At 37.6% G+C, this 22,885-nt stretch overlaps 1 protein-coding gene across 1 annotated transcript in view; it reads right to left on the reverse strand.

The window, feature by feature from the left end:
* The window catches only part of Msh6 (DNA mismatch repair protein Msh6), a 180,944-nt gene that overhangs the window by 63,876 nt on the left and 94,183 nt on the right, over positions 1–22,885 (reverse strand). Inside the window, exons 6-9 of the mRNA XM_081752554.1 lie at positions 21,013–21,147; positions 14,404–14,574; positions 12,218–12,352; positions 425–560 (exon numbers count right to left, since the gene is read on the reverse strand). Of these exons, the coding sequence (XP_081608680.1) occupies positions 425–560; positions 12,218–12,352; positions 14,404–14,574; positions 21,013–21,147 (577 nt within the window). The remainder of the gene's footprint in view (positions 1–424; positions 561–12,217; positions 12,353–14,403; positions 14,575–21,012; positions 21,148–22,885) is intronic.

Raw genomic sequence — 22,885 nt, forward strand, 5'->3', positions numbered from 1 at the left:
GATCTTTAAATAAAGTATTTTGGTTCAAACAGTTTCTTCCAAGCTCAAAATTACAGGCAATATTATTAGATTCTTAGCAATGACTCCATTTTGATTCATATTAACACTCCATCAGTTACTGAAATGAATATATAATCTACCAATACTGGCAAGATTCTGGAACACTAGCCCGCATTGCCATTGAGTCGTAATAAGGGAAGTAATCAACCAGGCTACAAACCCGCCTTCACTCGCTATCGCTCGCCCGGCATTACTACGTGAATTGAGTATTGAGCTTTGATAAAGGAAGAAATCTAGTCACTAACCCGCTTTCTTCTACGTGCGGACCAGCATTCTAGAACCCTCCTCCAATATTTTAAAGAGAGCAAAATGGTAAACACTGTTTAATACAATGTGCTTCAGTAGTGACACCTAATATACCAACCTGCTTTACATCTATCAGCCATCATTTCTGGAGTTTCAGTCTGTTCCACACGAGCTACCTTATAACCCTTTTCAATAAGACTAGATGAGAAACGACCATACGCAATCTCAGGGAACCCAGAATGTGCATGATCTCCCTACAAAACACAATATTAAGGTTTCAACATGTATTTCCGGCTTTTCAAGTTGAACAAATTTCTACACACATTTCTACAAATTTCTATTGAAAATTAAATTATTTCTTGTACGATTTCTCACTCTCACTCTACAATTTGGATTATGAATGTTTCGACTTTGGGCAAAATTATTGATTAGTACCACTCTTGTTATATAGATCAGTCAGAAAAAATACTAAAAATGACTTAATTCAAGAATTCACTACTTTTAGCACGAATATATGTCCAATGATTGATTACAGGGCAAGATAAAGAATTATCTGCAAGTTAATGGATATAAACTACAAACACTCACACAACAGTATTAATTACAAAACCAAAGACTATCCAAAAGTGAACAAAATTTAAAAGGAAAAGGTACTCTTAATTGCAAACTTAATTACAGTGTTTGTATATTGCAAATTCAATTTATAAACACTGTAAAGAGCCTATCCGGTTTGCCATAAGGACCAGACTGTGTCACGTGTTCAGGTCAAAAGTCACGTTGCGTACTAAATCGTTGTCTGGAAATTCCGAATCCAGATGTGAGATATTTCAAGCAGGTAACTTTCGTGTGGAGTGCCCTGGGTAATTTGCAGAAAAATGGATATTTCATCATTATTACTGCCTTTTTTTAAACAATTGACTTTTGACAATGTTCTATCCATTTTACCTTACGTGTTATACATCGTTCGAAAGCTCTTCATCATGTCTTTGCAATAAGCTTTCAATTAGCCATCTACTTATTATGCAGTAGTTTTTTTTAGATATTTAGACGATTTCATTTTTTTCATTGATTTTCCGTTGATTTTAATGACAATGTTTCGTGCTTTTTTCTTTTTAACTATATTCCATCCATTTTAAGACAATTTGCTTTTGGAATATAGAGTCTACATAGTCTCTTCTACATTTGAGCTGAATTTCAGCCATTTCCCTCTTTTGGCTTTTGAGATACGTTGAGGAATTACTTATTTTTCATTGTTTTTCCATTGAAATTAATGTTTCGTGCTTTTTGACTATGTTCCATCCATTTTAGGACAATTTCCTTTTGGAATATTTGGTCTAGGAATTAATTCGTGCGGTTTTTAATAAAAATTGAAGCTTTATTTCAAAAACAAAGTAAATGAATACGTTAACAAAAATATTGTCCACCGCTAGCCACTACTTTCTCCCATCTTTCAGGCAATTTACGGATTCCGTGTCGAAAGAATTCCTCATCTTTTGACGCAATCTAATCAAAGATCCATTTTTCGATATTTTCTGAAGAAGTGAACCGCTGTCCAATCAAATCGTTATTCATGCAATCGATCAAGTAGTAGTCAGACGGAGCAGTGTCTGGTGAATATGGCGGGTGGAGTAACACTTTCCATCCGACATTTTCCAAATAGGTTTTGACCGGTTTTGCGACATGTGGTCGAGCGTTATCATCTTGATAAATAAGTTTATTATGCCTGTTATTCCATTCTGGTCGTTTTCAGGCCAGAGCTTGCTTCAAACGCATTAATTGTAGTCGATAGCGGTGTCCATTAATAGTTTCACCAAGTTTCAGAAGTTCATAGTACACCACACGTTTCAAATCCCACCATATATACAGCATAACCTTTGCACAATGAATATCTCGTTTCGGTTGTGAAGGACCTGGTTCACCTTGCTTCACCCAGGCCTTTTTTCGTTTAGGATTCTCGTAATGAATCCACTTCTCATCACCAGTTACAATTCGATGCAAAAATCCCTTCCTTTTCTGTCTTTGAAGCAGCAATTCGCAAACGGTTTTTCTTCTTTCAACGTCTTTCTTTTCAATTCATGTGAAACCCAATAAGACATCTTTTGAATCATTCCTATGGCTTTGAGACGTTTGGAAACTGTTGTTTGCTCAACTCCAAATGCTTCTGCAAGTTCGTCCTGCGTTTGACACGAATCCTGATCAAGCAATGCTCTCAATTCTTCATCTTCAAATTCTTTTGGCTGTCCAAATTGCTTTTGGTCTTCCAAGCTGAAATCACCACCTTTAAACCGTGCAAACCACTTCTGACACGTTCGCTCAGCTAGAGCATGGTCACCAAACACTTCCACTAAAATATGATGACTTGCGGTAGCACTTTTCTTCATGTTAAAGCAATGAAGAATAACTCCCCGCAAAAACACTTTATCAGGCACAAAATGCGCCATTTTCAGCTGAAGAAAAAATGTTGTTGTTTCCGCTTCAAGCAACTGACATATACTAAACAAGATGCTCAATGACAGTAGTTTTCAACGCATGTTTGGATCAACGAAACTATGGGACAATAAGCTAGTTACGCCATCTTTTGTAAAACCGCACGAATTAATTCCTAGACCAAATATATAATTTATATAGTCTCTTCTATATTTGAGCTGAATTTCAGCCATCTCCCTCACTGTTTGTTCACATCATTGCAACCAGATAGGTCCTTTACAAACTTAACAGTCCCGTACATGAGCGGTTTTGTGCAGAAAAGATCCAACCCGCTCAAAGCTATTTCAGACATTTGCAAAGTTAAAGAATTGTTAAAAACATTAGAATAAAAGTGTTTTGAAATATTCTTTACTAATAAAACATTTTTTTTCAATCTAATTTTATATTCAACTGATTTCCAAATGTTTGTTGGTTGATCAGTTGTTGCGTAAGAGTCTTCCATCATTGCTGCTTCGAAGACGAAACTTTACTGCTCAGGACACCAATCTTATATTGGTCAACAGAAGGGAAAACAGACGGAAGTAAAATTAAATGTCCGCAACGGACACGAATTTATTTAATATGCATGTTCATCATTAATAATTTCTGGATTCGAAAAGAGCAAATAGGATGATTATAAGATATGGAAGAACAATAATAGCTATAGGGGGAGGAGCAGAAGAAAAATACATAGAGCAGCCATGTGCAACAGTCGGCCCCAGGGTGTCCCGGCTCTCTGAACCCTTTCATTCGGCCTGCCTGACCCCCAAGGGAAAATATACTTCTTACGTAGTCTTAAACTGAAATGAAAATATTTCCTGGATAACTGATGTCCATCTTGGAAAATATCATCCGCGTTCGAACATCCAGTGTACCACGAAACATTGAGAGCCTAGTTCAGAACATAAAGTTCAAATTTCCCATTAAAATGATAAATAAATAGATTTTTGCTGTATTTCTTTAGTACATAGATATTTTGGTTACCGTTATATAGTCTGTGTTCCTGTTATGTTAGCATACGATGAACGAGTTTCTCCATTAAGTATGGCCATTCGATTGTTATGAAAATGTTATATATTGTCTCACACGGCCCTCAACGGCTCTGTGATTGGCCTATCCCCTGTTCCAACTTGGACATATCTAACCTAAAGGAAGGCCGCGACTGAAATATACAGACCAAATAATACACGATGTACGCAAGAAAAGAAAAGCTGGAACAGGAGAAGTCTCGCTCAGGATAGGGAAGAGTGGGAAGCTGCGTCAAACCGATCAAAAGTTGCTGACCCGAGAAGAAGACCCTTTCTAAAAGATTATCATCATAGTAATATATTTGCACAGTAACAAGTCCCTGTTATCCTGATAGGTTTACATGATTTTCGTTTTCCTCAGCTTTTTACAAATTGGGTTTACATTGTATAACAAAACTGGTTTAGAAGGTCCACTTTAGCCTAGCTGGGACACGTGGTTCGGATCCAACATTATACAGAATAGGTTAACGCAGGGTTTCTCAAGCTGGGAATCGCGAAGATAAGCGTGAGAGATAAATATATAATTAGAATCTAATTTAATACCGGAAAATACTTTTAAATATTTCGAATTTTGAATTTTGTTCTGATAGGCGTATTTTATTTTAATACATACTGTTAAGAATAACAAAAAAATGGGTCTACTAAACATTTTTAATTGGTGCAGAATTGTCGACAAATCAATTTAAATGAAAGAGGTATGATATGGAACTAATGAGTACTGCATATTAAAATACCAGAAAAATGCAAATGTAACACAACCTGCATTTTGGAATACATTTAAAATTGAAAGCTAACGAGATACTTGAGTATTGTGTGATTCCAGTAGGGCGGTTATGTCCGGTTCAATCTTCGTGACGCATATTATCAAGTCATTTTCAACTGATAAGAGATTTCTTGTCTTTGTTTTAATGCTTACCATGGAAGAAAAAACACTCCGGCTAATGGTATTCATTTTGAAACAGTATGACAGATCGGACGGGATATTTGTAATGTGAATGAACTTATCAAATTTGGTTTTAATTTATTCGCTTTTAGGGAAGTTAATATATCCACTATATACAAGAAATGGATTCTACTATTATAGAAATAGATGGATATCATGAGATCCCCGCAACAGATATTTTAAAAATCCCACACAAGCTTATTACAAACCATGGAGTCGCTAGAAAGAGGATGTGATAAAATGAGGGTCGTGATAGGAATTAGGTTGAGAACCACTGGGTTAACGTACTATATTTTATGGGTGAACGTCAATTAAACAAGCGATTTTTATAAATTATTAATAAGAGCTAATAACAATATATAAATAAATAAATAAATAAATATAACAAAACTGACCGAAGCACCAAACACGTTATCTAAGATTAGATACGTTATCTACATGTCTGAGTGCCTGATGAAGGCAATCTCACACTGCCAAAACTGTTACACAAGTATTATTAATATATATTTGATGCTTTGTTCAGTTTTGTGTTGGAGCTCCTCCGTGGCTAAGCGGTTAGCGTACGCGCCTTTGGCGCGGGAGACCCGGGTTCGATTCCCGGCGGGAGCTTATGTGGTTCGGATTCCACGTTAATCAGTAGGTCCACGTCTCGTATAGCCTCGATGCTGAAAAGGGACGTTAAACTCAAAATCAAGTCAACTCAGTTTTGTGTTATTAATATTGTGGAATATTTACAAAGTTATAATGAATAAGATATTAAAAATAAATAAATAGATGAAATTTACTGCACTTACTGCGTACATAAAGCAGTATTTCATTCTTTCCTTTCCGAATTTTTGTTAGGACTACTTTACTAACTAGTTTCTTCCAAAAGTTGAAATATATTGGATAACAGTAACAGTGAACTCTTTACCATCGAAACAATTAACTGTGTGAATTTACTTTGCCAACATGGATACATCAGACTTTATTATACTGAGTAAGGTCATTGTTGTAATATACGTCAAGAAAAAAATGATACATTAATTTTACATGTTAACGGTAAAAATTTTTTATTTTCTCAAAATGTACTCACTTTTGCTTCTGCAAATTCTTACAGGATTGTCTTTAAAAAATATATTAAACGTCGAATTTTCGCTGATAGTTACCACCATTGTAAGATATGAGTACGAAACGGTATTTCGCAGGGACAGGAAGTATGGAAATTACATGTTCATACTCAAAAATATACAACTGCTCTACTAAACACGCATAATAGATCTTTCTTCTTCTTCTTCTTCAGTGGTTGATATGACAGTGAAGTTGTCCAGGATATTATTCCAACTTTTGTCTAAGGTGCCTATGTTCAAGTTTAATTCTAATCCCCTCGTTCGAACAAACAAACACACACACACAAAAAAAGTGTTGTTTGTTTGTCTTTCTAATGAATAATGAAGCATTTTCGATCGACTTCACTTTTATCATTTTACGCTACAAATACATACACTGATGTGATCAAAAGTATCCGGACACCTGGCTGAAAATGACTTGCAAGTTCGTGGCGCCCTCCATCGGTAATGCTGAAAGTCAATATGGTGTTGGCCCACCTTTAGCATTGGTGACAGCTTCCACTCTGGCAGGCATACTTTCAATCAGGTACTGGAAGTTTTCTTGGGAAATGGCAGCCCATTCTTCACGGAGTGCTGAACTGAGGAGAGGTATCGATGTAGGTCGGTGAAGGCTGGCATGAAGTCGGCGTTCCAAAACAGCCCAAAGGTGTTCTATAGGATTCAAGTCAGGACTCTGTGCAAGCCAGTTCATTACAGGGATGTTATGGTCGTGTAACCACTCCGCCACAGGCCGTGCAGTATGAACAGGTGCTCGATCGTGTTGAAAGATGCAATCGCCATCTCCGAATTGTTCTTCAACAGTGAGAAGCAAGAAGGTGCTTAAAACATTAATGTAGGCCTGAGCTGTAAGAGTGCCGCGCAAAACAAAACAAGAGGTGCAAGCCCCCTCCAAGAAAAACACGACCACACTATAACACCACCAACTACGAATTTTACTGTTGGCACTACACACACTGATAGATTACATTCACCGGGCATTCGCCATACCCACACCCTGCCATCGGATCGCCACATTTTGTACCGCGATTCGTCACTGCACACAACGTTTTTCCACTGTTCAATCGTCCACTGTTTACGTCCTTACACCAACCGAGGCGTCGTTTGGCAGTTACCTGCGTGATGTGTGGTTTATGAGCAGCCGCTCGACCATGAAATCCAAATTTTCTCACCTCACGCCTAACTGTACTTGGAGTGGATCCTGATGCTGTGTGGTATTCCTATGTGATGGTCTGGATAGATGTCTGCCTATTACACTTTACGACCCTCTTCAACTGATGGCGATGTCTGTCAGTCAACAGACGAGGTCGGGCTGTACACTTTTGTGCTGTACGTGTATCCTTCGCGTTTCCACTTCACTATTATATCAGACACAGAGGACCTAGGGATGTTTAGGAGTGTGGAAATCTCGCGTACAATTTTTGACACAAGTGACACCCGATCACTTGACCACGTTCGAAGTCCGTGAGTTCCGCGGAGCGCATCATTCTCCTTTCTCACGATGTCTAATGACTACTGAGGTCGCTGATAATGAATACGCAGTAGGTGGCAACACAATGCACCTAATATGAAAAACGTATGTTTTTTTGGGGGGGGGTCCGGATACTTTGGATCACATAGTGTATTTGCACCATCCTGTGTTTTTAGCGGGTCAATCCATATGTAATATCGTATTTTAGTAACCTACAGAAAAGAACGATAACGTACCTGAAACACTACCGTTAGTCAGGAAAACAGTTCCAAAACACTTTCCAACCTATCAACGAGTTATTGAATCCCCTTCTGAAAGAATTTTGCGGTTTTGGAGGCAAATAACTGGTCCACTTTCCGTCACACGTAATCCTCATCTTTCAGTGTTTTCCCGTTAAGATGATTTTGGGTTGCGGGAAAAAAAAAAAAAAAAAAAAGTAGTCCGTTGGTGTTAGATCTTGAAAACACTGGGTGTGGATTTGCTCACAGCCACATTCCTGGGTTCTTTTTTCATGTGTGAATGTGCGTGTTATCACCATGGATGAGCACACACTTGTGATGAATCAGGGCAGGATGTTTCTGCAACAACACAGACAGTATTGCACATACGTTGATTGTTTGGTTACGTGGCAGAAGCTATTCCACCAAACACTCAACATCACTTTGCAGGATGGATTTTTTTTTTTTTTTTTTTTCGTGCAGTTCCTGCGCCCCTCCCCATTTAGGTACTAACTGACGTTTACGTGTAACGTTATGATAGAGGACCCACCCCTGTCACTATTCTGTCCAGAAATGCCTCACATCTTTGACGGATAAATAGGAAACTGCAATGTCCACTTGCTGCTTCTCTTGACGCGTTAACGTATGGAACCCATTTGCCAGGTTTCGACACGTACCCAAGGCTCTACAGATGACGATGAACGGTCAAATGGGTGACATGGAGTTCGCTGACCACTTCATCAATTTGCATTGCATTTGCATCCACCGCTGCTTTCAGGATATCGTTCTCCAGTTGCATAGACTTCCCTTCCCGTGGCTTATCAGTGAAGCTAATGTCCCCAGAACGAAACTTCTGCAACCACCTCTTGCACTTCCACACATCCACAGTACCCTGACCATATACGGCATTGATGTTTCGTGCCGCTATGCTGGCTTATCCCTGGTGAAATTTATACAGCGTATGCATGCTGTATGTATGTGGTCCTCCAACAATTACCATGATTAAACACAAGCCTCAATTCCCAAACGTGGAGTAGATCATTTTCTTATACACACTGCTGCGCAATGAAGTCTTTATGATAGCTATAACACTTTACGTCTACTTCACTATTCGTTCGACAGATGGCGTCATTCCAGCGGTCACCGAAAAATACGTTAATTATGGGATAAACTGATACCTTCAAAATAATCTCCAGTCAAAACCCAAGCAATATATATACTGGCCTTCAGCTAACTGGGAACTTCGCGTTCAGACCCCCAATTTTGCTCGATCTACGGCCTCGCACATTGTATTTCACCCTTTGTGTCCATTCTTCGTACGCAACAATACGATTATGACATTATTCTTTACGAAAAATGTAATCCCCTTTCCCCTTTAGAAAAGCATTTCAATCAAACAGAAATGATATAAAGCACATCGGCTCTAGAATTGTGTTTAAAAAGTAATTTCAAATGTTCATCCGTTTTCCCCTGATGATGAGACTCCAACCTCAAAGTTATTTTCATGTACTGAAAAGAAAAATAGAAATTGCCCCTCTTCCCTCGTTAAAAACAGACTCCCAGGAAACGCTGTGGCATATTACTACTACTTTTGAATAAGGTGATTATATACCAATTTTCATATCCATAACATGTCTCTAATCTTAAAGGATTTCGAGAAATGGCAATCTTATTATAAACAAATACAACCCCCAGCCTTTTTCTTCCCTTCTAAAAAACATTAAAAAACGCTGAAACACATCTTCAGTCATTTTAAATGAAAAGTCTAAATACCAAATTTCATGTCTGTAATCTTAAACACTCTTGAGTCCGAACGTTGTATATATACACAACGGGCATTGTACACACGTTGAGTCCGATCGTTATATATATATATATATATATATATATATATATATATATATATATATATATATATATATATATATATATATATATATATATATATATATATATATATATATATATATATTAAAAATTAAACGGAAAAGAAAAAGAAACGTGATCCTGGCAATCACGTGTTCACTCAAGTTGTTCTACGATCAATTCCTATGCCGAACGTAACAGAGAAACAAGGGTCCTTCGTTTTCTTTCAATGAAAGAAAACAATGTGCAATGTGTAGATGATGAGGACTGTTTTTGCGTCTTATCATCTGCTGTAAATCACGTCGCACTGATTACGTTTGAGACTGCCCTTTGGTTCGTAGATGTCAAAAACTTACACACGGGCTCCTCACAAGTGTATTCATTGTAGTGAGACGGGTGAATGTGCATTTATATCTTCCTGTGTTTTTTATTGAAAAAAACTATGGATATTCCTTCTACGAGCGGAGGTATTATAGAAAAAAAAGAAACTATTAGAGGCAAAATTTTGAGCGATAATGAAAATGAAGAACTGATGAAAGACTCCGATTCAGACGGTTATAAGTTAGATAGAAAGGACATTTGATTATTCTGTGCTCACTAGTGTATTCGGGAATGAACAAGATAGTAAATCTGTTTCGGTTGCACCGAAAAAAAAAAAAAAGTGTCGTTCCTATTCAAAGGCAGATTGAGATGTAGCTTGAACCGATAAAACTCAAATGAATGCAAAACTCCTGTGGTGTCCCGGTATTTGACCAAAACGTTGGGCTATCTACAGTGTGTTCCCCATATAAAGTGTTTCAGCTGTTTTTACCGATATAATAAGAAAAGAAACTAATCAATACGCAAAACAGCAGATTGGGAAAAACAAAAATTATTAAAACAAAAATCTTTGTTTTCCAAATGGCAACGTGTTACTTCAACTGAAAGCAAGAAGTTTTTATACTAATTATTCACATGTTCCTTGTACAGAAGCCAGTTCTACGCGATTATTGACTCCAATTTTACAAACCCACTATGTAAGAACTATTGATATGTCTGCCAAATGGTTGAAGAAGCTTATTTTTTTTATTTATTTTTTTTTTATTTATTTATTTTATTTTATTTTTTTATTTTTTTTTTTTTGTTTTGTTTTGTTTTGTTTTGTTTGACTTATCACTTGTCAATGCTCGCATACTGCACAGGAAGAAAACAGGAAAACATATCGCACTTCGAACATTTTATGCGAACATACCAGAAGAAGTGCTGCACTCTGCAGACATTGCTGTACAGGGACCATCCCAGTCTTCATTCGGTGGAAGGCTGATAGCAAGTGGCCATTACAAAAAGTTTCTTCAACATCCGCAAATTCTAATAGAGTAGGACAAAAGAGATGCAAAGTGTGTAGCATCTGCACGGGAAAAAGAAGTGAAAAAAAAAATTCTGGCGTTTATTGTCCGATATGTGAAGTTGGAATTTGCGTGGGAAACTACTTCAAAATATACAACACTAAAGAGAAGTACTGGGACTTTAGCTCTGAAAACAGATTTTCTGTGAAGTGTAAACTCAATATTGCATATCAACTAAAATCGTATCATATAATAAAATTTGTGAGTGTATTTGTTTCTGTACAAGTGTATTTTGTACTGTGTGCAGTAAGTGAAAAAACTCACAAAAAGCAACAAATTTTCGAGGACCATCACATGGAATCTAAACAACATACATGTTTCCTTTTTATAATTTAAATAATTGGTTCATTTAGTGTATATCCTGTTAATTTCTAAGAAATTGGTTGAAAATCTGTGGATATATGCAAATTTTAAAAATATCTCTAAAAAGTGCCGGACCGGGTGGGTGACAAGTTTAAATACCCGTCGGGCTCGGAAGGGACTTCGAAATATGGCCATCCTATTATAACAATTGCAAACCCCACCCATTTTCTTCCCTTCTAAGGAAAACATCAAAACAACGCTTACACATGTCTAATTATTTTAAATGAAACGTCTAAATACTAATTTTCATGTTTCTAACCTTAAGGAATTTTTTGACATGATCATCTTACTACAACTGTAACTTTCATCCTTTTTTTCCATTTTTTTCCTTATAGGAAAAATACCAAAAAAAAAAAAGAAAAAAGAAAAAAGAAAAGAAAAGAAAGAAAAACGCTGAAAGGATTTCATGTCTAACCTTAGTAGATTTCGAGATATGGCCCCTCATTTTAACAACTGCAACTCCCACCTTCTTTTCTCTTGCAAGAGAATATCATCAAAAGATGCTGAGACAAATCTTTAATTATTTTCAATGAAAAGACCAAGTACCAAATTTCTTGTCTCTATCCTTTACAGATTCGGATACGGACATCTCCCATTCGTCTTCGAATTTCCGAAAGTCCTTCCTTAATGGTACCTTACGTGACAAATCCTACGCACTGTCAAAATGTCAAATTTCTAGATTAAGCGGTTTGGTCTGCGCGTTGATCAGTCAGTCAGTCACTCACTCACTCAGGATTACTTTTTTTTTTTAAAAAAAAAATCACATATATTGAAAAAGTTAAGAGAATAATGCGTGTCAATCGATTAATTACGTCCCTATCTTATATACATACTCAATAAGCTCATTAACACAACATTTTGTAGAAAATTTCCCTTGTATTGTTGGCATCAAGATAACGAACTTCAGGATAAAAACTTATTTCCGCTGTGATACTGGATCTTAAACACAACACAACACAACACAAACACAAACACATACACACACACACACACACACACACACACACACACACACACACACACACACACACAAACATGCCTACACATGATTTGAATGAAACATACCTTCATATACATGAGTCCTAGTTCGTTAACTCCAGTCACAGCATCCATGTGATATAACTCGTAAAACTTTCCAACTTTAAAGAACAGCACACAATCATAATGAGCAGACTTCATCTCCCACCACTGTTTCATCGCCTACAAAAGAGGAGTCAAATAAGTAAACCTGAATTACTTTTATTTTATATATATATTGTTACAATTGGAGTATACTTTAGCATCATATACAGATACTTACCATTTTAATGAGAACATCTAGAGTTGAAAATACACTGGGATGGCAAGCGCCGGGCTGTTGGTAGTGGTATCTTAGAGCGACCTCCGTACTATGTGAGGAGCAGAAGAACAGCAATGTACAGTAAACAGAGCAATAATATGAAAGTGTAAAATGGAGACCTCTCTAATTTCCAATGAGTGCAATATTGGCGCTCGGTTATGTGGTGTGAGCGTGACGAAAGTAGCAAGTGTGTTGGATATGTTGCGAGTGACTGTTCAACGTAAAGACGGTCTATATATAGCTATCTCACGGCAAGGCCACATAGGCGAAGAGGAATAGTGGTCGGAAGAAAACCATCAGTGTCAGGCCTCATAATGCATTATAGCAGATAGTCACTCAGAACCGTCATACAACTGCGACACGGGTAACGGAGGAACTCAAAGAGTTCCTCCCAGATCCTAAGTCAACAATCACAGTCCGCCGCGAGTTATGACATGGACAAACGGAATCGGGTTACACAGGCAAAACTGCTGATAAGGGGCCACGACCCCAATAATGTCATAACCATGCAACATGGATCGCTAATAACTAGAAACGTATGATATGGTCGGATGAGTCATTATGCACCTTATTTCAAACCGCAGAATATTAGTATTTGAGATTTTAGTAGCGACTATTAGCAGATTGAATATATAAACTGTAACTGTAAATATATAAACTGTATCTTTATTACCTTGTTAGGGTTACGCGATCTTACAACTACCAACATAAATACACAGATTACTAATGAGATATTTGTTGCACTATACTTACAGATTCCACATACGAGTTTCCGCTACCAATCGTGATCCAATTAAGGCCCTAGATATCTATTTACATCAAGAGAGTCCACCGAAGAGAGAACATACAAGATATTCCTATAATTCAATATCCATCATGATTTATTTGCACAGAATCTATCCTAACAACTAACATTCTATATAGAGGTATATGAAAGTATTCCGTAACCTATTGTGACCGTAACTATTCCAATACAGACCATGTTTATATGTGGCGGACGCCCGAAGAAGTGTCTCTGGCTAACCGTGAAACATGGCGGCGGCTCTGTGGTGCTGTAGAACCCAATACCTTGGTTTTTCGGTGGGTCCTGTTCCAACGCTTACCGGTCGCGCCACTGCTCGTCATCATGTCGCTATTTTAGGGACCTTGTCCTATAGTTAAGATCTTTTTAGCCGATGGCGACCATATTCCAAGATGAACATGTGCCCATTCACATGATCATCGGGATGAACACCTCCCCTTGAATACCGTAATCCTCAGACTTGACTGACACGTCTGTCACTGTCACGACACGAATTTGGCAGGGATTTCCGCCTTCATCCTCTCTCACGAACTAAGTGATGCACTGCACGCGGAATGAAGAAATATTTCATTTGATACCCTTCCGACCTCTATTCTTATTCCACGTCGCATCTGAGGGCGAAAGGTGGTCCAATGACATATTAATCTTGTAAGTTGCTCTTTTCAAGTGTTACCATTGAATTAATAAGTATTTCTATCTTCTGTTTTGAGAGCAAAAGGTAGTTCAATGTCATATTAATCTGGTAAGTTGCACTTCAAATGTTTCTATTGAATGAATAAGTATCTCTATCTTCTCATTTCTACAGTTTTTCAAATCTATTCTAATTTATTCTTATGAAGTATGAAGATAATCTTAATGGTGAATACGTTACAATTTGTCTTTCTTTTTAATTTTCAGTTTCAGTTTTTAGTTTTCAGCTATAAGCAGTTTACCTTGGCGCTGATCATTCAGTCAGGACTACTTATAACTTATGATACAAAGTTGTGAAGCACTTTCTCAAACTTTCTGTGCCTGTTGCAGATACTCATCCATATAATCCAAACTGAAAGAGATTTATCAAATAATATACAAGTATAAATAGTTGTAATAGTAGTTAATATACATACTTACCGGAGTCAAATTTCTCTTGAAATCTTCAGGAACATATAATGTTTTGGGATCATAGTCTGGATCATCTGGCCGTCTCCTTTTAGCATCACGGATTTTCTCCGGTTTAAGGAAGTCAAGTCGAAGATGAGACCACGATCTTTCGCCTAATTCTTCAGTCTTTGGAAGTGACTGCTGCAGAAGAGAAACAGAGAATAGAACATGTATTTTTCTTATTAAACCTCTAATTGTAAGAGCACACAAATTTGTAAGCATCTACATACACACACAGCGAAAGTTTAATACTTAAAATAAATAAATAAATAAATAAAATAAATTAAAAAGTGCCGTTTGTATACATGTTTATATTAATAGTAGCGTCACTTACCCGCTTCGCTGGATTAAAAGAAGAAAAAAAATAGTAATATGTTTCGTTAGTCACTCACTTTTTACTACTACTGAAGTGCTCTCTGATATCAGTCATTTTCGATCATTTATTTATATATATATATATCTCCTCCCTTCCAAGTTGCGAGGCTGAATTTGGATTTAAACGGCATCGGTAGTGTCACTGTTCATCTCAACGACCCCAAAAAGTATGGATTAGACACTAATATCGGTCATTTTCGACCATTTATATATAATCCTCCCCTATGTTGCACCGTCGAAATGAAATGATAAAATCCATCCCAGGCCCGAAACTCATCTATGTTGAAAATTTGATCGAGATCGGTCACGTTATTAAGAGTTATTAAGGCACAAACATAGTCTCTTTCATTTTTATTTATATAGATTAGAAAACTAATACTAGTGTATGTATATACAGTAGGAAGTCGAAATTCGAACTAATTGGGATGAATTTTCAAATTGTTCGGATTTTCGAAAATGACTCAGAAAATACTATTTAGGCTTAAATGTGATGTATGGCACGCTCTTTTATCGATTCAGTGGTTATACAGTACATACAGTAATTACAATACCGTACGTAGGCTACATTTTAATGTTTCTGAAGAACCTGCTCGTACACTAAATTACACTGTTCTTGTAACTCAACTTGTATTGGCCTAAGGGAAAACAAAAATAAAAATATGTATGACAAAGAATTACACATGAATGAGCTTTTGTAAAAATACTAACTTTACACAACATCGATGGACAACCCTATTGTTTGTTTATTGCTAGTGCTAAGACAAAATGTAAAACGTTTCTAGAGACCGCGTTCGGATTTTCGACGTCCTACTGTATTAATTTAACTCAAACAGTACCAGACCTGTTTCAACAAGTCCTTAGCCAACATCTTTATTGGAACACTAGAATGGATACAGACCAGTTATTTCCAACACGATGCTTGCTCTGTTACATCACAATTTGATGCTCCCATTCTCGGTTTACAGACAAAGAACTACTACGCTGTTGTAGGCAATGGTGACAGGCAAGACGGTTTTGCAGATATACTATCCGGAGGCCACGGCTACTCGTACACTGCAAACACTTACTTATTACATTCTACCTCGTACCCAGGGTCGATTCTACCATATGTGCAACACGTGCATTTGCACGGGGCGGCGGCAAGTTCCGAGGGGCAGCAAAATCTGTCATAACTATATTATTTAAAATAAATATTTTTTGTCGGAAACAGTCTTCGTGATAATCGTACTTAATTTACTGAGATGACTACATTCATAAATCATGTTTAAGTCGCATTAGTTTAAGGTCACATGGACAGTGCTAAAGCAAATGGTCAAACAAAGTCCAGTATGAATTGTTGTCAAACAAAAGAACTCAATTCCCGAATAGCAGCGAACACTTGTTCCATTTGGTTAGTTATCACAGTTTTGATATGAAAACTAGTTTTGTCTTTGTCGCAAACAAGTTCCTTATCACTGAAGGTAGAAAAACAAGTTTTTTTTTTTTAAAAAAAATTTTTTAAAACAGATGTAGAAGTAAAACCAAGAAATAATTAGAAAACAGCTAGTTGCACTGGAATTGCAAACTGATATATTGAGATTGAAGCTCGATATTGAGTTCTATAAAAATAATTACCATCTTTCATAGAACACAGAGGAAAGATGGTAATTATTTAAGTGTTTGCTTTATCTTTCACTAATATAACAGATTACTATTTAATGAAAAAAATAACACGAGATTGTACTTGCAGTGTTTAGGATTTTCTGAATGCGAGTGCTTTCCCTTCCCTTCGTTTTTCACGATGGGTTTACAGCATACGTAAAATCGTGGCTTCTAAGATTTGTTCTTTCTGGAGAAAGAGGAGGTGGCAAATTGCCTAGGGCCGGCCCTGCTCGTATCCTCTCCTGCTCTGCTCTACTTGTTCTCCTTGCTGTTTCTCCGGTCGTAAAACCTTGTTCTTAAGTCATGCATTGGACAGTTGAAAATGACGGATATAGGCCGTATCGTCATGCTTAAATTACGAACAGCTTATCACTAACTTTAAAGATGAGCAAAGTATATGAAAAATCGATAAAGTACAATCATTACTTTCAGTTTATTTGCCTAATTGCCTAAAACTCTCTGTGAAAGGAGTTAATAATTCATTTTAGTTTGTCGGAAAACGATTTTCCTACATTACCAACTGCCAATTTGTAAGAAATTGAAAATTCTTACAGATTGGGGAATTTCTTACGGATTTCCATTTAAACAGAGTTTGGGTGCGACAAAGCAATTTAGCTAGGTCACTATATTTGAAGCAATATTTATAGGTCACTCAGGGGAGAAGACCAATTCGATAACTTTAGAGAATTTGGCATGTGTTTCCTTAGACTGTTCTATATATTTCAAGTATTTTTCAATTGAGGGGTTTAGTTGAGTTGATTTCGAGTTTAACGTCCCGTTCAGCAGCGAGGCTATATGAGACGTGGACCTACTGATTAACGTGGAATCCGAACCACATGAGCTCCCGCCGGGAATCGAACCCGGGTCTCCCACGCCAAAGGCGCGTACGCTAACCGCTTAGCCACGGAGGAGCTCTTGAGGGGTTTAGCGCAATAGTGGTCTAACCCGCATTTTTAAAAATGAAGAAAAATCAACATAAACTAAAACACATGCGGTTTTTTGTACAATGTAACAAAAGCAAGCACAAGTGGTTGAATGTGTCATACATTGTACATACATATATTGTACAAAAAACCACATGTGTTTAAGTTTAACTTGATTTTTCTCCATTTTTAAAACTGTGGGTCAGACCACTGTTGCGCTAACCCCCTCGATTATCTTATACATCGAAAAGATTTGAAGGAAAGCTCAGAATAGTACGGGAAGAGAACTATAAAAGTAGGAGGGGAGGAATTAGAAGAGGTGACTAGTTTTCCAAATTCGTGTAGTAATAATAGTGAAAAGTGCATACGTTAAGAGATGCAAGACTACATAAATAGCAAAGCGTTTAGGAAGACAAAAATTATATTTTCTGGGCCCCTAAATAGGAATTTAAGAAAGAAAAAAAAAACTCATGAAACTATTTCGTCAGGAATATTGTATTCTATTGAGCAGAAACATGAACAACACACAACAGCGGCGAAACAAGCAGACTTTTGAAACGTGGGAGTGAAGAACAATTGAAAAATTAAATGAAATCCCAAGTTTTACGTCCCACGATTATGCCGGTTAGGCTAAAGGAGACGGTGATGATGAGAGATGAATGAAATGGTGGAATGAAGAAAGTGTGAGGAAACGGGAGTACCCCGGGAAAACCCACGAGCACGGTGTTTTCCACCACAAAGTCCACACGGCGCGAGCTGGGATCGAACCAAGGACCGCAAGAGAAAATTAAGAAGGGCGAAAGGAAAATGAATACAGAAGCGTTAAAAAGAGAGGAAAAGAACCATTTTAAATATAATTAAAAGAAAAAAAAACAGACAGTAGTCAAGACGAAACAGCATCATGAGGAATATGATAAAAGTTATGATGGAAGGGAAAAGGGAGAGGGATGAAGAAATTACAGTTGATGGGTGGCAATAAAATAGAAATTTATTAGATGTATACGATAACTGAGGACCGTGGTGCATAGAAGCTACTTAATTTGCAGCAAGTGACCTACTAGTAATAGAAGGGTACCTGTGATGATGATTATATATTTAGGGGCGAAGAAAGGGTACTTCGCTAGCTTTTTCATACAAGTCATGTGTGTCAAATTTCCAGTTTATAGTTTTCATTTTTTTCTTTAGCATTTTGTTTTTGAATGTGATATCTGAAAGTTTTACTCTTTAGGCTAAAGCAGACAACGAGAAATGAATTATGGTAATAAAATAAAGAATGAATGGACAATGCGTAACACCCATGCTCTGAACGGGATTCGAATCCAACTCGCACGTCTTGCGATCGCCAACCTAACGCCTTAAACAACCTAACCATGCCACCTTGTAACGGGCAATAAAGCGAGATCATAAGAAGTCACTATTGATTTGTTAAAATTACATTGGAAAGCACTATTTTTATGGAGCAGGAAAGACCTTATCTAATTTATTTTAAACAAGAATTACTACTAGTATGAAATTTTAGTTTCTAAAAATATTTTACTGTTTAAATACGAGAATTGGGATCGTATTTACGCTTTATAAACTGCAAACCAGGCTGTAAGGCAAACAGGATAATTTGAGAATAAGAGTACAATTTACGAAAACTCGGAGACAAAATAAAATTAACCTGTTAGAATATCAATTTTGGGGACAAAAACCTTCAATTAAGTGCTCAGTAACATAAATAATTTGAAAACTTGACCCTAAATGCCATGAGATACAATCTTTGTCAGAAAAGTTACAGGACTTTTTTTTCTGTTTGTTTATTAATTTATTTATTTCTGAGTTTGGAATACTAAAAAGGAACAAACGTTGTTTCTATGTCACCTGATATGTGTTCTTACTTGACATGACCTTGGCCATGTTTCCGCGCAAACTCACTAGGTGGCAGGGCTGTGCTTAGCAACACACTGTTCAGGTTGTTGTCGCAATAATTAAGGTGACACAATGGATTCAAATTGTGAGCAAAGAGTGAACATTACGTTCTGCGTTAAGCTCGGGAAAACCCCTAGTGAAACGTGGGACATCATTAAGCAAACATATGCAGGCGAGGCACTGTTTTCGAGTGGTACAAAAGGTTTCGTGAAGGCAGAGATTCAGTATAAGACGATCCCAGAAATGGTCGGCAGTCTACAGCACATACCGATGCAAACGTGGAGAGTGTGAGGCAGTTACTGCAAGAAGACCGTCGTATAACTGTGCGTACGATACCAGAAGAAGTGAATTTGAATCTTGATGTGTGTCATAAGATTTTACGCTAAGATTTAGGGAAATGGAAACTTAATGCAAAAATCGTTCCTCACTCACTAACAGACGAACAGAAAGAGGAACGAGGAAGAATTTCTGCTGAACTATTGGATAGAGCCACACGTGATCCCATGTGTGTGTCAAGGATTATTGCAGGGGCAGGGCCGTAACTTGTTGGGGGAAGAGGGAGGGCAACTGCCCTCCTAGGTCAGCTCCTCGCCGTTCGAGTGGGGCCCAAAAATTTGTTACTCCACATACGATACGAACATGAAATTATAAATGAAGCAACAAACAGATTTACATCACATAAACAAAACAGCACAGAAAAGGTAAATAAAACAAAAATGAGTCGTGGGCCCATTTCAGTAAAAAAAAAAAAAAATGTCTACAATTAGAGGCCCTAGGAATAATGTTTATTCGTATGGTTTTGAAATTTGTTAATATTGTCCCCCTTAATTAATTTGTCATGTATGAAACCGGGCGAGAGGCGTGCGGACGGTCCACAGGCTCCGGGGGTCCCACAAAGGGTAAGAAAAAGATGGAAAGAAGGGGCTCTGTTTCTGAATTTTGCGGGGGCCCTAATATTAATGCTTGCCCTCCCTAGAAAAATCTAAGTTACGGCATTGTGCAGGGGATGAAAGTTTGTGCTACCAGTATAACCTTCACACGAAGTGTCGAAGTGCTGAATGGCGGAATCATGGATCACCAGCCTCAAAAAAAAGTCAAATAACACCATTCGAGAATAAAGACAATGTTGATCGCATTCTTTGATAGTAAGGGATTGGTTCACCATGAGTATGTTCCTCCAGCTCAAACAGTGAACCAAACTTTTTACATCGGAGTCTTGAAAGTAATTCGACGTTGCGCCCTGATTTGTGGCATTCTCAGGACTTGTTCTTATTGCATGAAAGACATGCTGTTATTGCCATCTCACATCCACCATATTCGCCTGGCCTCTCACTTTGTGACTAAGTGAAAAGGCGACTGACAGGAAAGCTTCATCAAGATATCGCAAACATCCAACGGGCTGAGACAAATGAGCTTACAAGCATCGCAGTTGAAGATTTCCCTGCTTGCTTCCAAGATCTTCACAAACGTTGGCAATTGTGTATAGATAGCGAAGGGGACTACTTTGATAGGAGCTAGAATCATTACTTGGTAAGTGCAATTTTCTATTTTTCTACGACCTTTGTCCTGGAACTTTTCTGACAAAGGCTGTAGATACTATTTTTTACCTTTACATATCTCCGCCTACTTTTGAAGTTTTTCATAATGCAATCGTTACGAAAAGCAATTATTCTACAAATCACACAAAATACTAAATTTGTATTAACACAATTACTGCTCAATCACTTACCTCTCTCGGTGAGAAAATAGAGAGCTTTGACTTAGTTTTCTCACTAATGGTTCTAGATGGTGTAACTGCTGGCGATGCCCTTCCATTAGTTAGCTGTTTTTTGTTTCCTGGTTGTTCACGTTTTCGTTTCTTACTCTAAAATAAATAAATAAATAAAATGAACGAAAATTGGATTTATTTTGTACTTAACAACAAAAACTATTTTTTTTAACCATTCTAATTATTCTTACATGTTTCACTTAATTTTAAACAATTCCATAAGCACAACTACTGCTTTCGCTTGTATAAACTATCAGTGTAAAGTACCACGTTTGATTCGCGTGGGCATACAGTACTCTTTGTGTTGACTCTAAAAATACAAGGATGAGTCATAAGTCTTGTAATATTTCCACAACCCAACAGCAGGCGGGTATATACGCTGTGATCAACGGGCCGAAAAGGCAGTGCGGTATGTTGACTAACATGGAGGCTGCCACTACGTCAGTATCTTCAGTCACTTTTTAGTAACAATGACGACGGGTGCTCAATATCTGATACGGGAAGTGTTAATAAGTTCGAACTCGAGCATAACCCTGCGGCAGCAACCCAAAACATTTATCATGCAAAAAGTAAAGGTGCACCGCAGTGAACCAGAGCAGTATTTCATTGGTTCCAGAAATTCTGTGGAAGTTATAAAAATGTCGAAGATCAGCCAAGTTCCGGCCGCCCCATGGTAACAGACTCTGATTTCATATTACACAGCACTGAGGAAAAAACATCCACCAGCATACAATGGTTGTCAAATCAACTCGGTATGTCCAAGTCCACTGTACTGCACCACCTTCACGAACTCGGGGGAAAAACGTCAGAAGTTGTCGCACTGTGCCATATGAATTGACCCCAGCTCAGGCTCAGAAGAGAGTGTATGAATGTCGACAAATGCTGCAAAATCCACGCGATGAGCATTTCCTGAAACGAATTGTCACATACGACGATTTTTCTTCTCTCGAAGTAAGAAAGTGCAAAAACGGTGGTTGAGCGAGGGCCAACTTAAAGAACCTGTCGTCAAACAGGACTGTTTTCGAGCATTACGTCATGTGTGTGATGGAACTACGAAAGGTAATTCACTTCAAGCTCATACCTAACAGTCGTATCATCAATGCGGATCTTTATTCCGAACAGTTGGATCAGATGTATGTTTCACTACGCCAACAATATCCTGCATTTGTATTACTACCCGTTTTCGTCCCCGTACAATTTTTGAAATCACGATGCTTCACCAACAAGCAGGAGGTGAAAACAGCAGTGACTGACATCTTTGCCTCTAACAACAAGATATCGACGCAGAATCGAAGAACTGGCAGGAATGTGAGTGCAGACAGCCTAACACGAGGTGCTATACTTTGAATGCTAACTTGCTTTCATTGTACTGTAACAAAAGCAAGTATGTTGTGTGCAAGACTTACGACTCATCCTTGTAGACTGAGGTAATGTAGAATCTGCATAAAGCATGGGGTAGCGACTTCCAACCAAGAAAACTAGGCAAAAGCAATGAGTTCCGATGTACCCACCTTAACTAAACAGAGCCCGCTTTTATAAATGGGCACAAGGGACTCTCACTTGTGCAGGTTAACAGAAAAAAAATTAAAAACTGGATTAATGTAACAAAGAACCGTTAAAAATAACTAAAGCAGAATAAATACGAAAGACGCGAGATGTATTCCTAATTGTGAATTTTGTTCGTGTCTGTACTACTATAAGTAGCGAGAGCTACGGGAATAGATCCTGGTTCTGTACGTAACTAGAGTGCGGGTAGTTCAACCGCACGACTAATGATTTTATAATTCATCATAGAAGGATAGGCGATCGGCTCCCCCTCCTGACCTTCTCGAAC

Source organism: Thermobia domestica, chromosome 3 (assembly GCF_964235325.1).
Source record: "Thermobia domestica chromosome 3, izTheDome1.hap1.1, whole genome shotgun sequence".
Taxonomy (NCBI): domain Eukaryota; kingdom Metazoa; phylum Arthropoda; class Insecta; order Zygentoma; family Lepismatidae; genus Thermobia; species Thermobia domestica.